General features: G+C 41.7%; 1 protein-coding gene across 3 annotated transcripts; it reads left to right on the forward strand.

Annotated features, from left to right (window-relative positions):
* The first annotated feature begins 3,013 nt into the window (after positions 1-3,013).
* LOC121582766 (N-lysine methyltransferase KMT5A-A) lies at positions 3,014-20,310 on the forward strand. 3 transcript variants are annotated; one of them, XM_041898857.2, is made up of 7 exons: positions 3,014-3,283; positions 3,949-4,093; positions 5,103-5,391; positions 14,041-14,128; positions 17,634-17,693; positions 18,984-19,174; positions 19,353-20,310. In XM_041898857.2, exons 1-7 carry the CDS (start codon positions 3,275-3,277, stop codon positions 19,561-19,563), a joined length of 993 nt encoding a protein of 330 aa, XP_041754791.1. In that variant the 5' UTR covers positions 3,014-3,274; the 3' UTR covers positions 19,564-20,310. The 3 variants fall into 3 exon arrangements, with proteins under 3 accessions (XP_041754791.1, XP_041754792.1, XP_041754793.1); XM_041898858.2 differs by having other exon boundaries at positions 5,106-5,391; XM_041898859.2 differs by lacking the exon at positions 17,634-17,693.
* The last annotated feature ends 93 nt before the right edge of the window (positions 20,311-20,403 follow it).

Raw genomic sequence — 20,403 nt, forward strand, 5'->3', positions numbered from 1 at the left:
TGGCTACCCGAACTAGTTGCACTGCCCTCCCACCCCCACCCCATATTTTTACGCTGCTGCTACTCTGTTAATTATTTATGCATAGTCACTTTAACTCTACCCACATGTACATATTACCTCAACTACCTCAACTAGCCGGTGCCCCCGCACATTGACTCTGCACCGGTACCCCCCTGTATATATAGCCTCCCTACTGTTATTTTATTTTACTTCTGCTCTTTTTTTCTCAACACTTTTTTGTTGTTGTTTTATTAAAAAATAAATGCATTGTTGGTTAAGGGCTGTAAGTAAGCATTTCACTGTAATGTCTACACCTGTTGTATTCGGCGCATGTGGCCAATAACATTTGATTTAATTTGATTTGAAATTGTATTTGCCACATGAGCCGAATACAACAGATGTAGACCTTACAGTGAAATGCATACTTACAAGCCCTTAACCAACAATGCAGTTTTAAGAAAAAATAAGTGTTAAGTAAAAAACAGATAACTAAAAAAAATAATAAATTAAAGAGCAGCAGTAAAATTAAATAACAGTAGGGAGGCTATATACAGGGGCTATCGGTACAGAGTCAATGTGCGGGGGCACCGGTTAGTCGAGGTAATTGAGGTAAAATGTACATGTGGGTAGAGTTAAAGTGACTCTGCATAGATAATAAACAGAGTAGCAGCAGTGTAAAAGAGGGGATGGGGTGGGGTGGGGGGGACAATGCAAATAGTCCGGGTAGCCATGATTAGCTGTTCAGGAGTCTTATTGCTTGGGGGTTGAAGCTGTTAAGAAGCCTTTTGGACCTAGACTCCAGTACCGCTTGCCGTGTGGTAGCAGAGAGAACAGTCTATGACTATGGTGGCTGGAGTCTTTGAAACATTTTAGGGCCTTCCTCTGACACTGCCTGGTATAGAGGTCTTGGATGGCAGGAAGCTTGGCCCCAGTGATGTACTGGGCCGTACGCACTACCCTCTGTAGTGCCTTGTGGTCGGAGGCCGAGCAGTTGCCATACCAGGCAGTGATGCAATCAGTTAGGATGCTCTCGATGGTGCAGCTGTAGAACTTTTTGAGGATCTGAGGACCCATGCCAAATCTTTTCAGTCTCCTGAGGGGGAATAGGCTTTGTCGTGCCCTCTTCACGACTGTCTTGGTGTGTTTGGACAATGATAGTTTGTTGGTGATTTGGACACCAAGGAACTTGAAGCTCTCAACCTGTTCCACTACAGCCCCATCGATGAGAATGGGGGCGTGCTCAGTCCTCTTTTTTTCCCTGTAGTCCACAATCATCTCTTTTGTCTTGGTCACATTGAGGGAGAGGTTGTTATCCTGGCACCACACGGCCAGGTCTCTGACCTCCTCCCTATAGGCTGTCTCATCGTTGTCGGTGATCAGGCCTACCACTGTTGTGTCGTCTGCAAACTTAATGATGGTGTTGGAGTCGTGCCTGGCCATGCAGTCATGGGTGAACAGGGAGTACAGGAGGGAACTGAGCACGCACCCCTGAGGGGCCCCCGTGTTGAGGATCAGCGTGGCAGATGTGTTGTTATCTACCCTTACCACCTGGGAGCGGCCCGTCAGGAAGTCCAGCATCCAGTTGCAGAGGGAGGTGTTCAGTCCCAGGGTCCTTAGCTTAGTGATGAGCTTTGAGGGCACTATGGTGTTGAACACTGAGCTGTAGTCAATGAATAGCATTCTCACGTAGGTGTTCCTCTTTTCCAGGTGGGAAAGGGCAGTGTGGAGTGCAATAGAGATTGCATCATCTGTGGATATTTTGGGGCGGTATGCAAATTGGAGTGGGTCTAGGGTTTCTGGGATAATGGTGTTGATGTGAGCCATGACCAGCCTTTCAAAGCACTTCATGGCTACAGACGTGAGTGCTACGGGTCGGTAGTCATTTAGGCAGGTTATCTTAGTGTTATTAGTGCTTTTTTAATAACCAATTTCTGTGTTCATGCAAGTGACTGATTGAACGAATCCTCACTATCAGTATCTGCAATTTGGCAGTATGCCCAGAACCTTGTTTTGAGAAAGGGATATCTCAGTTTCAAGGTCTCAGTTTAGAGAGAAGAAGCCTCGTGATGTATTGGTCTGTCACATGCATGACATTGGTCGGTCACATGAAGGAAGCAAACGTTAATGATGAATCAATTATGAATGATGAATAAGCTAAATCATGCAAATATGACTTGTCTGTATATAAGAGAACTAACGGGACTGCCCCGGGTAGAGCTCCTGATCGATATATGTACTTGGTGCATTGAGTTGGTTGGAACCTCTCCAGCGCGCTGATAATAAACAATGATTCCTTTAAGATTGACTTTGAGTGTCCCTGTGTAAGAATTTCCACGACAATATATTGCAGAAATCAGTCAATCAATAGTAACCCAGTCTAGATCATAGAGACCCAAAGAGCAAGCAGCAACACAGAGGCAAGGAAAATCTCCCTGGAAAGTAGAAACCTTGAAAAGAACCACTCAGATGAGGACCCCTCCGGCTGCATTAAGCCATGCTCTTAATAGCAGCAATAATAAACAGATAAATAGATATGATTTATAATAAGTTATAATAAAATAACATTTTACACAACCATTCAATGTTATACCATGCAAGTCAAAAATATTGTAAAAAGAATACAGCGAAACAATGAGGAATACACAGCCATTTTTTGCAAAATCATGAGGTCTAGATACAGTAAAAAGGCAGTGTGAAAAGTTTGTTGACAAACAAAACATAAAAACAAAATATAAAACAGCCACAAACAAAGCATGACACACCAATACCAAAGTACAGAGAGAGAGTTTAGAAAGTTTTTCAATTTGTTGTTTACTCAGATTCTGTGAAATACTTTTCACAAGGTAATTCTTTAATGAGGATGATGATTGATGATAATGATTCATGTTGATTAATTAATCAAATCAAATGCTTTGTCACTGAAGCCAACTCCCCAAAACAATGTTAGACAGCGCCGCCTGCTGGCTTTCCTTTAGAACTACCGCCCCTTTAAATGTTGCATGGCTCCCTCCCTTGAATGAGTTACATTAAAACATGGCGGAGGGGAGGAACTGTGGAAACTGCCTGTGCTGAAAAATTTCAAAGGAAAACATACAAAAGTGACCTTTGTGGAGACGGAGGAGTGTGTACGAAGGCAGAGGAGAGGTGGGATGACTGTTGTATGACGCTGGGGACATACGGGGAGACACGGCTTCTGGATATTGTTTTACTGCAACAGAAGAGTGGACCCGAAGCTTTTTTCGCATAAAAATATAAAAAACAAAACAATCCAGAAATGAACGGGGTAAGTTGACTGTAACAATTCGTCAAATAGGTACTTTTGTTATTTTACAAAAAATAGGTTAGATTAATTTAGGACAATAGAGGGGAGTGGACTGTTATTTATATTGTAGTTAGCTATTTGTTTATTTGATGAATGTCTAACATTACATTATGTTAGCTAGCTAGCTAGAATGGTTAGCTAGCTAGCTATACGTTATTCTCCCTACTCCAGCTAGCTACTCCTATTGGTTGAATAAGCGAACGGTCGAAATAAAAAGTTCGTCGCTTTTAGTGGGCAAGAGGGATTTGTAACTCAAATATACACACACGTTTGCATGTTCTCGAAAACATGGTTGTCACAAATAATGTGATGAGTGAAGCGATTTAGCTAACAACTAGGAGGCCCGTATGTTGTGCGGGTGTGTTTAGTCATAGTTAGCCAAATTATGTTGCTGGATGGCGTCACTGCTAGTGTGTATTGACACAGGTCAACTCTTTTTCATAAGATCAGGTTGGGTGACTGCCAGACATTACCCAACAGTTGTTATGGTCGAATGTCCTCGACATTTCCTTGTGGAATATTAATTTCAACATTCTTATGTGACCTACATTGTTTACTTGATGACGTCTCAACACACAAAACACCAACAACAAATTATTGATGGTTTCCACCTCTTCCTTTGACAGGACATGGTACTAAACAGCCACTCCATCCGTCTCCTGGGCCACAGCAAGTCCAAATCACCTGAAGAGATGACCATCAAACTCATACAGGAAGGAAAGTACGCTGGACGCTGCTCTATACAGAACGAAACACAGAGGCAAGGGGATGGTATGTAGTGTATAGTAGCCTATTCATTGAACTACTGCAGTGCATGTCCTGTTCTTTCTATTCAGCTCTTCTGCTTGATTAATTAGCTTGTTGAATGTGCAACAGATCTTGATTATTATTTATCCACTAAAGTTGCAAGTGTTCGATTGTAGTGTAGCTCAGTTGGTAGAGCATGGCGTTTGCAACGCCAGGGTTGTGGGTTTGTTTCCCACGGGGACCAGTATGAAAAAAAAAAAATGTATGCACTCACTAACTGTAAGTCGCTCTGGATAAGAGCGTCTGCTAAATGACTAAAATGTAAATGTAAAATTAATTTATTGTATAGGCCTAGATCAGGGATGGCCAATGATGATGGGGGTGGGGGCCGCAAAAAAATCTGAACTCATCATGAGGAGCCGCAGTGGCTCGTGGATCTGCGTACACACATCATACCCATACATGCAGTTAGAGCTGACCCTAGCTTTTGGGGGTCCTAAGTTACATTTGGTTGCAGTTTTACAGCTAATTTCCTGCAATTCTACACATTTTGTCATCGGGTGGAGAGAAATGTTTGCAGTTTTTAATATGATATCTCAGTCAGAGTGACTAACAAAATCAATGGGGGCCCCCTAGTCGGTAATTTGACCATGATTAGGCATTGTAGGCCTAGATCAATGTGTACATTTGGTGTATAGACATTATATGGCTTAGTGAATACTGAGTCAAATGTGTGTTTTACATGAAACCTAAAACATAGCTGCATGATGAGGTTGGCTTCATCAGGCTCCATCACTTCACCCCTCCTTCAAAAATAAAATCTTCTCATCACAAGTAAGAAGGAGCTGGGGGTTTAGTCTAAGTGGCATCTCAATAGTCTAAAGTTACTTCCTCTTCTCGTTTCCTCTGTTTTTGACAGCCCATTTTACATGAAATGTACAAAAGCAATATGAACGAGATGAAGCCGCTGTAGACTATTGACATGCACGCTGTTATATCCTTATCTGACTTCCTATTTGCTTGCCCCACCCAGCAGCCAGGAGACTGAACTCTGAGGCGGCATGCGTCCTGAAGCTGGCAGACAGGGAAGAGAGCCACAGCCAGTGGCCCTGCAGGACAGAAGAGAACCAGCACCAGTCCTCTCAGCAGCTTCTCCACTTCTCCCCAGTCTCCTGCCTCCGTTCCCCAGCTGATGTCTCCTCCCCTCCTGCCCCCAGTAACAACATCACCCACACCCTCCTTGCCAACACCGCCGCTCACCTCGCCAACCAGAGGAGGGACATCCGACGCAAGGCCAAAGGGAAGAAGTCAACACTAAGAATGTAAGCTCTCACTGGATGTCACATAAAATCTAATTTTGTCAGGTGTTTTCATACCTAAAAAACACTTGTCACAATAGCTTGGGACTGTCATAAATGCATGCACTAAACTGGATCATGTGGATAATTAAGTAAAAAGGGTGTATTTGAATTGGGATTGGTGAACTGCAGAGTTTGTGCTTCTCCCATGTGCACCTATCAGGAGTGGACTGAACTGAACTTGAGGTAGTGGTGGCTTTTTGTGAGAATTGTTATTGAAATGAAAATACTACTCTTTACATAGCAAGCGGTAAAGCTTCATATGATGCCAATTTTCCCCTTTTGTAGCACATACAGATGAAACATGATGGAGACTTAAAGGAGGCCTGGGTAAGGCCAAAATGTCAAATGTTCCCACTTCTATTAATTATTTCTCAATTATGCTTTAAGATACAAATGTCAAATATATGTAAACAATCCTTCCTTCAAAGGACCCTTCTATGGATTACATTTTGTGAGAATCCCAAAAATCATGGCCCGGTTTTGTTCTAGTTTCGTGAGGAATCACCTCTTTCAACAACACTTACATTGTTGACTTGCCAAACAGAATCCACTTGTCAACTTGTTTGGCAACCAGTAATGGTGCGTGTGTTAAATCACTGGGGAAGCCCCAAATAAAAAATATTATGCCAATCGACCGTGATATATAGGCCTAAAGTCCGAGATAATAAGAAGACAGTGGCAGAATAAATTCAACCACACCTTTGTTTCATCACAAAACCGGAGAGCAACCTCTGTCCGGTGAAGTCCCCAAAACATATTGCATGTAGCAAACAGTTACATGACCTACAGCATGGTCAAGCAAGTTAATGTTTCCGACATTTTCGGACCACTAAACGACTATTGATTTAGAATCACGGAGAGTTACCGCAAGTCGCAAAGAAAACAGGAGCTGCCTCCACTATTCCAGCACCATTTCAACATCATCAAATCACCTATGCTTAGTCTAATACAGTGACAACTAAAAGACACCAAAAACAGTTTAGTCCAATCAACGTAAGTTTAATATGATGTGGCTGTCCATGGTTCTGATGTGTGCGTGCGTGCAAGTAGAAAAAACATGTTGACTCACCCTACCTGTAGAGAAACGCCAATGCCATCTTCCTCTCTTTCATGTTGACGAAATGGTCTATGACTCTTGTCATACATTACACGCTTTTATGTTTTGTTGTCGTAGGTTACCTGGCTAAAGTGCTTGCTCGCTAGCCTAACTTCCTTTCGTTGGTAAAGTTAGCTAGTTAACATTAGCCTTCTACATCTAGCTACATATTCAACTTCCTTCCTCTCAGGCCAGGGACACAATATATGAATTAATAGTTGGATCAGAATCGCCGTTATAATCATTGGCCAGTATGGAGAATTAAGTAAAACCACAAGTCCAAATCCCTATCTCCTTCCATGGCTAATTTAGGAAAGGGCCAATTTTTGCTAGCTAGCCACCGGAGGACAAAGTTGTTTCTGTCAGTGACGTATGCTCTCAATGTGATTTGATAGGAGTGACGCCAAATCCAAAGTGGCTTCCCTTGACATTTTTATTTTTTGGTGCGCCAGGACCATTCACAGTTGAGCTTGCTCAGTTTAGCTCAACGCTGATTGGCTATTATTTTATACTTTTTTTTTGGCCAAATGCTCGATGGCTTCCCTTGCATTCAATACTACAGGCGGTAACAATGTCATACTCTTTTGGACCATACAGCATCAGCTCGATGGCCTACAGAGACAGAGGGGCGCTGTTTCGCTCGCTCGGATGCTTTCTCCGGTGAGGTACATTCAGCCTCTTGTGAATTGAAGGAAAATATGAAACACAGAGACTAAATAATTGATTTCATATTTTTTGGGGGGAAGCCTGGCTTCGCTTCGCATCCATGAATACACGCCACTGTTGGCAACAGTTACAGATTTGCTGAAATAGAAACAGGCTAGCATTCAGATACCAATGGACGAGAGGCCTTACTGTCTTTAAACAGGGGTGTCAAACGCATTTTGCCCCGGGGGCCGCATTCGGCCTTCAACGAGGTCCGGAGGGCTGCTCAGAAAATGTGATATATTTCCACGCCGTCAAAGTTTGCAAAAAATTGTCCTCTATCCATCGTTTTTGAAATGTTCTATGCTCCCTGACTGTCTAGCTTTCATTTCTGTGATTATTAGCGAGCTGGACAGTCAAGAAAATGTATGAATGTAGATCCATTATCAGTTCTACACAGTTTCGATTTGGTTTTAGGAATTGTAAAGTATATAGTTTTTTTAAAAATATATATATATATATATATATATATATATATATATATATATATATATATATATATAATATACACACACACACACACAGTGCATTCGGAAAGTACGTTACAGCGTTATTCAAAAAAAGAATCCTCATCAATCCACACAATACCCCATAATGAGAAAGCAAAAACTAGTTTTTCAAAACTTTTCTTTAAAAAATAAAATAACTGAAGTCACATTTACATAAATATTCAGACCCTTTACTCAGTACTTTGTTGAAGCATTTTTGGCAGCGATTATAGCATCGAGTCTTCTTGGGTATGACGCTACAAGCTTGGCACACCTGTATTTGGGGAGTTTCTCCCATTCTTCTCTGTAGATCCTCTCAAGCTCTGTCAGGTTGGATGGGGAGCGTCGCTGCACAGCTATTTTCAAGGTCTCTCCAGAGATGTTCGATCGGGTTCAAGTCCGGGCTCTGGCTGGGCCACTCAAGGACATTCAAAGACTTGTCCTGAAGCCACTCCTGCATTGTCTTGGCTGTGTGCTTAGGGTCGTTGTCCTGTTGGAAGGTGAACCTTCGCCCCAGTCTGAGGTCCTGAGCGCTCTGGGGCACGGTTTCATGAAGGATCTCTTTGTACTTTGCTCTGTTCATCTTTCCTTCGATCCTGACTAGTCTCCTAGTCCCTGCCACTGAAAAACATCCCCACAGCATGATGATGCTGCCACCACCATGCTTCACCGTAGGGATGGTGCCAGGTTTCCTCCAGATGTGACGCTTGGCATTCAGGCCAAAGAGTTGAATCTTGGTTTCATCAGACCAGAGAATCTTGTTTCTCATGGTCTGAGTCTTTCGGTGCCTTTTGGCAAACTCCAAGCGGGCTGTCATGTGCCTTTTTACTGAGGAGTGGCTTCCGTCTGGCCACTCTACCATAAAGGCCTGATTGGTGGAGTGCTGCAGAGATGGTTGTCCTTCTATAAGGTTCTCCCATCTCCACAAAGGAACTCTGGAGCTCTGTCAGAGTGACCATCGGGTTCTTGGTCATCTCCCTGACCATGGCCCTTCTCCCCCGATTGCTCAGTTTGGCCAGGTGGTCAGCTCTGGGAAGAGTCTTGGTGGTTTCAAACTTCTTCCATTTAAGAATGATGGAGCCCACTGTGTTCTTGGGGACCTTCAATGCTGCAGAAATGTTTTGGTACCCTTCCCCAGATCTGTGCCTCGACACAATCCTGTCTCGGAGCGCTACAGACAATTTTCTGACATGCACTGTAAACTCTGGGACCTTATATAGACAGGTGTGTGGTTTTCTAAATCATGTCCAATCAATTGAATTTAGCACAGGTGGACTCCAATCAAGTTGTAGAAACATCTCAAGGATGATCAATGGAAACAGGATGCACCTGAGCTCAATTTCGAGTCTCATAGCAAATACTTATGTAAATAAGGTATTTCTGTTTTTCATTTATAATACATTTGCAAAAATGTCTAAACCTGTTTTGCTTTTTCATTATGGGGTGTTGTATGTAGACTGAGGAAAAACTATTTAATCCATTTTAGAATAAGGCTGTAATGTAACAAAGTGGAAAAAGTCAAAGGGTCTGAATACTTTCCAAATGCACCGTATGTATACACCTACGTATTCCAGGGTTTTTCTTTATTTTTACTATTTTCTACATTGTAGAATAATAGTGAAGACATTAAAACATATGGAATCATGTAGTAACCAAAAGAAGTGTTAAACAAATCAAAATATATTTGAGTTTCTTCAAATTGCCATCCTTTGCCTTGATGACAGTTTTGCACACTCTTGGCATTCTCTCAACCAGCTTCATGAGGAATGCTTTTCCAACAGTCTTGAAGGAGTTCCCACATATGCTGAGTACTTGTTGGCTGCTTTTCTTTCACTCTGCGTTCCAACTCATCCCAAACCATCTCAATTGGGTTGAGGTCGGGTGATTGTGGAGGCCAGGTCATCTGATGCAGCACTCCATCACTCTCCTTCATGGTCAAATAGACCTTACACAGCCTGCAGGTGTGTTTTGGGTCATTGTCCTGTTGAAAAACAAATTTATAGTCCCACTAAGCGCAAACCAGATGGAATGGCGTATCGCTACAGAATGCTGTGGTAGCCATGCTGGTTAAGTGTGCCTTGAATTCTAAATAAATCACAGACAGTGTCACCAGCAAAGCATCCCCACACCATCACACCTCCTCCTCCATGCTTCACGGTGGGAACTAGACATGCAGAGATCATCCGTTCACCTACTCTGCATCTTACAAAGACATGGCGGTTGGAACCAAAAATCTCAAATTTGGACTCCTCAGACCAAAGGACAGATTTCCACCGGTCTAATGTCCATTGCTCGTGTTTCTTTGCCCAAGCAAGTCTCTTCTTCTTATTGGTGTCCTTTAGTAGTGGTTTCTTTGCAGCAATTTGACCATGAAGGCATGATTCACGCATTCTCCTCTGAACAGTTGATGTTGAAATGTGTCTGTTACTTGAACGCTGTGAAGCATTTATTTGGGCTGAAATTTCTGAGGCTCTAATGAACTTATCCTCTGCAGCAGAGGTGACTCTGGGTCTTCCTTTCCTGTCGCGGTCCTCATGAGAGCCAGTTTCATCATAGCGCTTGATGGTTTTGGTTTTGCGTCTGCACTTTGAAGAAACTTGAAATGTCCTTGAAATGTTCCGTATTGACTGACCTTCATGTCTTTTTAAAGTAATGATGGACTGTCATTTCTCTTTGCTTATTTGAGCTGTTCTTGCCATAATATTGACTTGGTCTTTTACCAAATAGGGCTATCTTCTGTATACCACCCCCCTACCTTGTCACAACACAACTGATTGGCTCAAACACATTAAAAAGGAAAGAAATTCCACAAATTAACTTTTAAGAAGGCACACCTGTTAATTGAAATGCATTCCAGGTGACTACCTCATGAAGCTGGTTGAGAGAATGCCAAGAGTGTGCAAAGCTGTCATCAAGGCAAAGGGTGGCTATTTGAAGAATCTCAAATATAACATATATTTTGATTTGTTGCACCTATATTTGTATATATGTATGTTTGTATGTACACTACCATTCAAACGTTTGGGGTCACTTAGAAATGTCCATGTTTTCGAAAGAAAAGTAATTTTTTTTTGTCCATTAAAATAACATCAAATTGATCAGAAATACAGTGTAGACATTGTTAATGTTGTAAATAGCTATTGTAGCTGGAAACGGCTGATTTTTAACAGCTGAAAACTGTTGTGCTGATTAAAGAAGCAATAAAACTGGCCTTCTTGAGACTAGTTGAGTATCTGGAGCATCAGCAATTGTGGGTTCGATTACAGAATCAAAATGGCCAGAAACAAATGACTTTCTTCTGAAACTCGTCAGTCTATTCTTGTTCTGAGAAATGAAGGCTATTCCATGTGAGAAATTGCCAAGAAACTGAAGATCTCGTACAACGCTGTGTTCTACTCCCTTCACAGAACAGCGCAAACTGTCTCTAACCAGAAAAGAACGAGGAGTGGGAGGCCCCGGTGCACAACTGAGCAAGAGGTCAAATACATTAGTGTCTAGTTTGAGAAACAGACGCCTCACAGGTCCTCAACTGGCAGCTTCATTAAATAGTACCCGCAAAACACCAGTCTCAACATCAACAGTGAAGAGGCGACTCCGGGATGCTGAGTTGCAAAGAAAAAGCCATATCTCAGACTGGCCAATAAAAGATTAAGATGGGCAAAAGAACACAGACACTGGACAGAGGAATATTTGTAAAAAGTGTTATGGACAGACGAATCGAAGTTTGAGGTGTTCGGATCACAAAGAAGAACATTTGTGAGACGCAGACCAAATGAAAAGATGCTGGAGGAGTGCTTGATGCCATCTGTCAAGCATGGTGGAGGCAATGTGATTGTCTGGGGGTGCTTTGGTGGTGGTAAAGTGGGAGATTTGGACAGGGTAAAAGGGATCTTGAAGAAGGAAGGCTATCACTCCATTTTGCAACGCCATGGCATACCCTGTGGACGGCGCTTGATTGGAGCCAATTTACTCCTACAACAGGACAATGACCCAAAGCACAGCTCCAAACTATGCAATAACTATTTAAGGAAGAAGCAGTCAGCTGGTATTCTGTCTATAATGGAGTGGCCAGCACAGTAACCGGATCTCAACCCTGTTGAGCTGTTGTGGGAGCAGCTTGACCGTATGGTACAGAAGAAGTGCCTCTCAAGCCAATCCAACTTGTGGGAGGTGCTTCAGGAAGCATGGGGTGAAATCTCTTCAGATTACCTTAACAAATTGACAACTAGAATGCCAAAGGTCTGCAAGGCTGTAATTGCTGCAAATGGAGGATTCTTTGACGAAAGCAAAGTTTGAAGGACACAATTATTATTTCTATTAAAAATCATTATTTCTAACCTTGTCAATGACTACATTTCCTATGCATTTTGCTATATTTACTATTCAAACTCATTTCATGAATGTTTTCATGGAAAACAAGGAAATTTCTAAGTGACCCCAAACCTTTGAACGGTTGTGTGTGTGTGTGTGTGTGTGTGTGTGTGTATATATATATATACACAGTATCTCACAAAAGTGAGTACAACTCACATCTTTGTAAATATTTGAGTATATCTTTTCATGTGACAACACTGAAGAAATGACACTTTGCTACAATGTAAAGTAGTGAGTGTACAGCTTGTATAACAGTGTACATTTGCTGTCCCCTCAAAATAACACAACACACAGCCATTCATGTCTAAACCGCTGGCAACAAAAGTGAATACACCCCTAAGTGAAAATGTCCAAATTGGGCCCAAAGTGTCAATATTTTGTGTGGCCACCATCATTTTCCAGCACTGCCTTAACCCTCTTGGGCATGGAGTTCACCAGAGCTTACAGGTTGCCACTGGAGTCCTTGACGACATCACGGAGCTGGTGGATGTTAGAGACCTTGCACTCCTCCACCTTCCGTTTGAGGATGCCCCACAGATGTTCAATAGGGTTTAGGTCTGGAGACATGCTTGGCCAGTCCATCACCTTTACCCTCAGCTTCATTAGCAAGGCAGTGGTCGTCTTGGAGGTGTGTTTGGGGTCGTTATCATGTTGGAATACTGCCCTGCTGCCCAGTCTCCGAAGGGAGGGGATCATGCTCTGCTTCAGTATGTCACAGTACATGTTGGCATTCATGGTTCCCTCAATGAACTGTAGCTCCCCAGTGCTGGCAGCACTCATGCAGCCCCAGACCATGACACTCCCACCACCATGCTTGACTGTAGGCAAGACACACTTCTCTTTGTACTCCTCACCTGGTTGCCGTCACACACGCTTCACACCATCTGAACCAAATAAGTTTCTTGGTCTCATCAGACCACAGGACATGGTTCCAGTAATCCATGTCCTTAGTCTGCTTGTCTTCAGCAAACTGTTTGCGGCTTTCTTGTGCATCATCTTTAGAAGAGGCTTCCTTCTGGGACGACAGCCATGCAGACCAATTTGATGCAGTGTGCAGCGTATGGTCTGAGCACTGACAGGCTGATCCCCCACCCCTTCAACCTCTGCAGCAATGCTGGCAGCACTCATACGTCTATTTCCCAAAGACAACCTCTGGATATGACACTGAGCACGTGCACTCAACTTCTTTGGTCGACCATGGCGAGGCCTGTTCTGAGTGGAACCTGTCCTGTTAAACCGCTGTATGGTCTTGGCCACTGTGCTGCAGCTCAGTTTCAGGGTCTTGGCAATCTTCTTATAGCCCAGGCCATCTTTATGTAGAGCAACAATTCTTTTTTTCAGATCCTCAGAGTTCTTTCTCCATGAGGTGCCATGTTGAATTTCCAGTGACCAGTATGAGGGAGTGTGAGAGCGATGACACCAAATTTAACACACCAGCTCCCCATTCACACCTGAGACCTTGTAACACTAACGAGTCACATGACACCGGGGAGGGAAAATGGCTAATATTGACACTTTGGGCCCAATTTGGACATTTTCACTTAGGGGTGTACTCACTTTTGTTGCCAGCGGTTTAGACATGAATGGCTGTGTGTTGTGTTATTTTGAGGGGACAGCAAATTTACACTGTTATACAAGCTGTACACTCACTACTTTACATTGTAGCAAAGTGTCATTTCTTCAGTGTTGTCACATGAAAAGATATACTCAAATATTTACAAAAATGTGAGGGGTACTCACTTTTGTGAGATACTGTATATATCTGTGTGTGTGTGTGTGTGTGTGTATATATAATGATGTACCACAAAGGGCTGCAATGTCTGTTGTGTTTCTGTTGGACACCTTGTGCTTTTTTGTTCACTTTGACAAGAACATGGCTCATGTGTGCCCATATTAAAAAACAATTGGTATTGTTTGTTAATGTCAGTTCATACGTTTCCTTACCAGAGCAGAGAGCAGGAATTCCAAAAACCGCAAAGTAACAGACTACTATCCCATAAGGAGAAGCTCCAGGAAAAGCAAAGAAGAGTTGAAGGTGAGAGCAAAGTGCATTTATTACCTTGTAATACTAAAGCATTGACCACTTCCATGCTGTTATCTACCAAAGATTAAGCAGTGTAATGTACAGACTATTGAAAGATAAACAGACCTAGTGTGAAATGAGGACCATGGGTGCAACTCAATTACATTTACATTACATTTACGTCATTTAGCAGACGCTCTTATCCAGAGCGACTTACAAATTGGTGCATTCACCCTATAGCCAGTGGTATAACCACTTTACAATTTTTATTTTTATTTTTTTATTTTTTTTGGGGGGGGGGGTAGAAGGATTACTTTATATATCAATATTAGCAAGGTGTTCCTAATGTTTGGTATACTCAGTGTATATCCCCTGTCTGATTCCCAGTTCGTCCACTCGATCAGGGTTTCCCAAACTCGGTCCTGGGTTCCCCCCTGGGTGCACGTTTGGGTTTTTGCCCTATTACTACACAGCTGATTCAAATAACCAACTCATCAAGCTTTGATTATTTGATTTAGCTGTGTAGTGCTAGGGCAAAAGCCAAAACGTGCACCCAGGGGGGGCCCCCAGGACCGAGTTTGGGAAACCCTGCACTAGATGGCAGTAGATCACATGACGTCTCTTGGCCACTTGAAACCAGTTTGAGTCTGGTTTGGGTAGTGAGTCACTGTGCCAAAATGGCTGAACGGATGTTCAAGCCTGACATCTTAAGCAATCGTTTTGTTTGCAATAACGCTGGACCAAATCTGAACTAATCATAGAGGTCTGTTTCACAAGTTTGTCCAGCACAGTACAGTACAGTAGAGCAGGGGCTCCCAAACCTATTCTCTCTGGGGGGCCCCGCGCCCCCCATGCACACGCCATGTCTATTTTTATGGCACAAGCACTGTTCATGACACAAACTGTTCACACTCTTCTTGTTGGTGGAGAGAATTTTGCATATTTTTAAAGCTTATTTCCTACAATTCTCTAAATTTTTCCATGTCTAATGTGTATTAATGTGATATTTGAGTGACAGAATTACAACAATATCTATGGGCTAAAAAATAAAAAAATAAAAACCATTAGCTGACATGAGCTAGTTGATCTGGACATTTCTGACAGGTTTTATAAATAGCTCTCTAAGGTATGCAATGACTAACATGACAAGAGGAACTGATGATGCACTACCCAATTTTGAAATTGCAACTTTCAAGAATAAGCTTAACGCCGGACAGAGTTCCTTTAAAAAAGACCCCTCGTGCCCCCCACAGTTTGGGAACCACTGCAGTAGACTACAATATAGAGCTGGGATGATAAACCGGAAATTACAGACACTGACATTGCCTTCCTCTTACCGAAGCATTTCGCTTAGGTCAGTGATTTTGCTACACAACATTCCTGTAGATTGTTATAAAACCATTATTTTGTCAACAGTGATGGCCTATGCCTTATGTTGATTCCTGCTATGTAAGTATCTGCCTGTCCCTGTTTTGCTGCTGACTCAATCCCTCTTCTGACTACACACGGAGGAGGGAGAGCTGCATTCTGAGAAGAACAAGCATATGACCGTTGCTTAAAATGCTATTGTGTGCGAAAATACCGTTTTCAAAGCAACTACTGTTCTGGTTACAGAGAGGAGAATCACAGCTTTCTGTGAGTATAATGTATTTCTCACCTCTTAATATTGAGTTCATGGCACAACTCTACAATCGGAGTAGGCTGTGTAGTATGGTTTTGATGTGCCTAGCACTGGAAAGTTTTTGTAGGACATTAGTCTACATTTACTGGCTATCTAGCAACAATATCATATTTAGAGTTAGCAAACTAGCTTAGTGTTTTGAGTTTCCACTTCCTCAAGTTGTAGATAACAGCCTAAATGCCAATATGCACAAAGATGTCTGCCAATTCTCTTAAGAGCCCCAAATAAATCGGATCGTTCTTGATCGTATTTTGATAGTTTGCACATCAAAATATCAATCATGCATTTCCTGGATATGTTAGATGAATTAGCTTTATTTTTTAAATCATAGGCTACCAGCTGTTTTACTTGGCACTGGAAATAATTGTCTAGAGCCCTGCCGCTAATGTAAAGGAACTGTCCAAACAAATGTTATCGTTGTATTTGTTGTTAATGAGCAAAATGGTTACATTATCACAATATTACTTTTTATCCATATCCCCAAGCTCTAGCAACTCCCCGAAAAATCATTTATTGGATGTTATCGCTGATTTATCATCGTAAAAAAGTCTTTTTTTTTTTTTTTTGTCCATATGGCCCAGCTCTAGTACAGTAAAGTAGTGTAGTTCAGTGTACAGTACTGAGAGTTCAGTACAGTACACAAGAGCACACGAGTTGAGTACATTATACTGTACTGAACTATACTGAACTGTACTGTCCTCTACTGTGTTGTACTTTATATGTCCTAACTTGTGAAACATGGACGTCTATGATTGGTTCAGATTTGGTCTTGTTTGGCGGCGTAGCTCATTAATATATTAGTGTGTAGAATAATACCCAAATATGCGATATTGCATATTTCTATTGTTGTGTATCGCCATGAAGAGAATGACTTTCATATCCATAATTATACATTTCTGTGTAGTACAGATTAGGGACCCAAGATGAAATTCTGTTACCGCAATTCTGTTACCGGGTGTAAATTCACTTCACTTACTGCAGTCAAATAACCAAAATATATGTTTTTCAAAGTCAAGGTGTCATGTCATAGCTGACACCCCATTATTTCTGTAGACGTCTTTTGAATCTTAATCTGGAGCAGATATTTAATTATTTTTTTTAACTGAGGGAGATTTTACCTAAATTCTGTTACCAAACTTTGCATCTGCACAGTTCTTCCAGTAAATGTGTTTTTGTAAAATGTTCAGTGTAAATTGTTAAAAGTAGTCCTTGTGCATAGAGTTGTTTGATTTGTTAAACTTTTGAAATCAATGGTTTTAGTTTGGCATACATTTTAAGTGAAAAATCGGTGGAATTGCCCAATTACAGTATGGGGAGCACAGATAGAACACAGCATAGTGTTAGCTGGCTGTCTGGCTGGCTGGCTGCTATTGCCTGAGCAGAGAATAGATTAGATGATGACTTTAAGGAATGAAAAATAATGGTAATCAAATAAAAACTAAAACTAAGTAATATACACTATTGCAATATTGTATTATTTCATAGTAATTTCCTATTTTTCTATTGATGTCTACCCAATGTGGACCTGACAGAGAATGTTCACTATTTTTGGCTTTGGAATTTCCATGAAAAAGCGGAAATAATTTTGACATTATTTCATTCTTTTAATAACCGAAGAAACTGAAACAACCTCAAAGCACTAATCGCTCAGCACTAGTAACTTTGCAGTGTAACATTGTCCTTTCTAAATAAAAAGGTTAATTAAACGTGAGATTAACTATAATGCCATTAGCAACTGTGAATAAGGACTTGTGTTCCTTCAAATATGTGGAGCCAAATTTTCAATTTCTTATTACATGGTCATTACATGTCCTCTATGCTTGGATTCTCTTACAGTGTGAACAAAAGAAACACATCGATGATCTGATCATAAATGGGATCGAGGAAGGAATGGAGGTACACTCATTGATCACAGTGCTTAGCCAATCAGACTGGGAGGCCCTGTATTTGAAAACCTTGCTGCTATGTTCATACTGTTCATACTGACATATCATGAAATGAATCACACAGTTTTCAGAGGAAAATAGTGTGATACTAAGTTACTTTTATTGCAATACAGTGCATTCGAAAAGTATTCAGACCCCTTGACCTTTTCCACATTTTGTTAAGTTACAGCCTTATTCTAAAATGTATTAATTGTTTTGCATCAATCTACACACAATACCCCATAATGACGAAGTGAAAAGTTTTTTTTTGTGTGTGCAAATCAAATACAAACCTTTGCTCAGATCCTTTGCTATGATACTCGAAATTGAGCTCAGGTGCATCCTGTTTCCATTGATCATCCTTGAGATGTTTCTACAACTTGATTGGAGTCCACCTGTGGTAAATTCAATTGATTGGACATGATTTGGAAAGGCACACACCTGTCTACATAAGGTCCCACAGTTGACAGTGCATGTCAGAGCAAAAACCAAGCCATGAGGTCGAAGGATTTGTCCGTAGAGCTCTGAGACAGGATTGTGTCGAGGCACAGATCTTGGGAATGGTACCAAAAAATGTCTGCAGCATTGAAGGTCCCCAAGAACACAGTGACCTCCATCATTCTTAAATGGAAAAGGTTTGGAACCACCAAGACTTCCTAGAGCTGGCCGCCCGGCCAAACTGGCAGGGACTGGGAGACTAGTCGGGATCGAGGGAAAGATGAACGGAACAAAGTACAGCGAGATCCTTGATGAAAACCTGCTCCAGAGCACTCAGGACCTCAGACTGGGGCGAAGGTTCACCTTACCAACAGGACAATGACCCTAAGCACACAGCCAAGAAAACGCAGGAGTGGCTTCGGGACAAGTCTCTGAATGTCCTTGAGTGGCCCAGCCATAGCCCGGACTTGAACCCGATCTAATATCTCTGGAGAGACATGAAAATAGCTGTGCAGCGACACTCCCCATCCTGACAGAGCTTAAGAGGATCTGCAGAGAAGAATGGGAGAAACTCCCCAAATACTGGTGTGCCTGAGTAAAGGGTCTGAATACTTATGTAAATGTGATATTTCCGTTTTTCTTTTTATAACTTTGCCCACATTTCTAAAAACCTGTTTTTGCATAGTCATTATGGGTGTATTGTGTGTAGATTGAAAAAACGATTTAATCAATTTTAGAATACGGCTGTAACAAAATGTGGAAAAGGTCAAGGGGTCTGAATACTTTCTCAATGCACTGTATATTTCTTCCCCAAATGGTACAGGTGCAGCATATAGAGGGGAAGGGTCGAGGAGTGTTTGCCACCCAGTGTTTCCATAAGGGCCAGTATGTAGTGGAGTACCATGGAGACCTGCTGCAGATCACCGACGCCAAAACGAGGGAGGCCGAGTACGCTCTTAACCCTGCCACCGGCTGCTACATGTACTACTTTCAGTATCTCTGCAAAACATACTGGTAGGTCAAACCACTATCTCTTATTTGTGTGTGGAATCTCTGGTATAGCCGCAAAACAATTTAACTTTTCTCACTGTTTGCTGCTCACTAATGCAGTCTTTGTTTTAGTTTCATGATGTAATAACTTTGTTAGATTAACCTAATATCAGGGGCTTTTTTCAACTGCTTCTCCCTCTAGTGTGGACGCCACGAAAGAAACGGGTCGCATGGGCCGTCTGATCAACCACAGTAAGAACGGCAACTGTCAAACCAAACTCCATGACATCAATGGGATGCCTCACCTCATCCTGGTGGCATCGCGAGACGTCAATGAGGGCGAGGAGCTGCTCTACGACTATGGCGACCGCAGCAAAGCTTCCATCGCAGCCCACCCCTGGCTCAAACAGTGATGGAGACATGATCCAGCTCAAAGAAAAGGGAAAATGCTAACACCTTGGTTTCTTAATAGATCGTTTTTTAAATGTAGAAATTGCCTTAGCAACAGAATGTGTCACCACATATTTTTTTCAAAGGGGAGGGGATAGTTTGTGTGTGTACTTAGGGGGGAGGGAGTTTAAGGAGGGTGGGGTAGGTTACAGTGACTTAAACACATTTAGATTGAGGTACACCTTCTAAATGTCTGGCGACATCAATACTTTTAATATATTTATCAGTCTATATGAAACATGCTAGTTTTCTCCAGCACATTTCTTTTTGTATATTTTGTAATACCGGTAGACCAGTGCTTCCACGGCATGCAGGTTGTAGTTCAGTGTTCTGCATTTTTATACAAAATTTTTCTTAATTGGTTGTATGGTAGTTAGTTGCTAAGCAATAATGATATTTATGGTACCAGAAACCTTTCTGGTTGATGCAGAAAGCAGAACTATTAGATGCAAACTTACGAGCCGTCTTTAAAAGGTTCAGAAAACCGGAATAGGATTCCAACCATTGAAACTCACACTTTATTTGAAATGTTAACTTTATGCCATTTTATGTATAGTTGTAGAGTTGTTTTATGAACTTGAACAAATCTGTACCTCTCTAACATACAAAGCTGTCAATGTCCACAACCAAATGCTCCATGAGGAAGTATTTAAATAAATATGTATGCTGGGGTGGAGGCATCATTGAATAAACAGGTTTTATGCAAATTATACCCCAGCTTGCTTTTGTCATGACTTCAGACTCTTATCTTTGCATTTAAACACCTTGCTGACTACAAAGCTGAATTTGAGGATCATGGATTG

The sequence above is a fragment of the Coregonus clupeaformis genome, chromosome 15 (assembly GCF_020615455.1).
Source record: "Coregonus clupeaformis isolate EN_2021a chromosome 15, ASM2061545v1, whole genome shotgun sequence".
In the NCBI taxonomy this organism is placed as follows: domain Eukaryota; kingdom Metazoa; phylum Chordata; class Actinopteri; order Salmoniformes; family Salmonidae; genus Coregonus; species Coregonus clupeaformis.

Bases quoted from the DNA above. Each gene is read 5' to 3' on its own strand.
- LOC121582766 (XM_041898857.2), top strand. The intron at 5,392-14,040 runs GTAAGCTCTCAC...TTTCCTTACCAG, and splicing joins AAGAAGTCAACACTAAGAAT to AGCAGAGAGCAGGAATTCCA. The intron at 17,694-18,983 runs GTACACTCATTG...CAAATGGTACAG, and splicing joins GGATCGAGGAAGGAATGGAG to GTGCAGCATATAGAGGGGAA.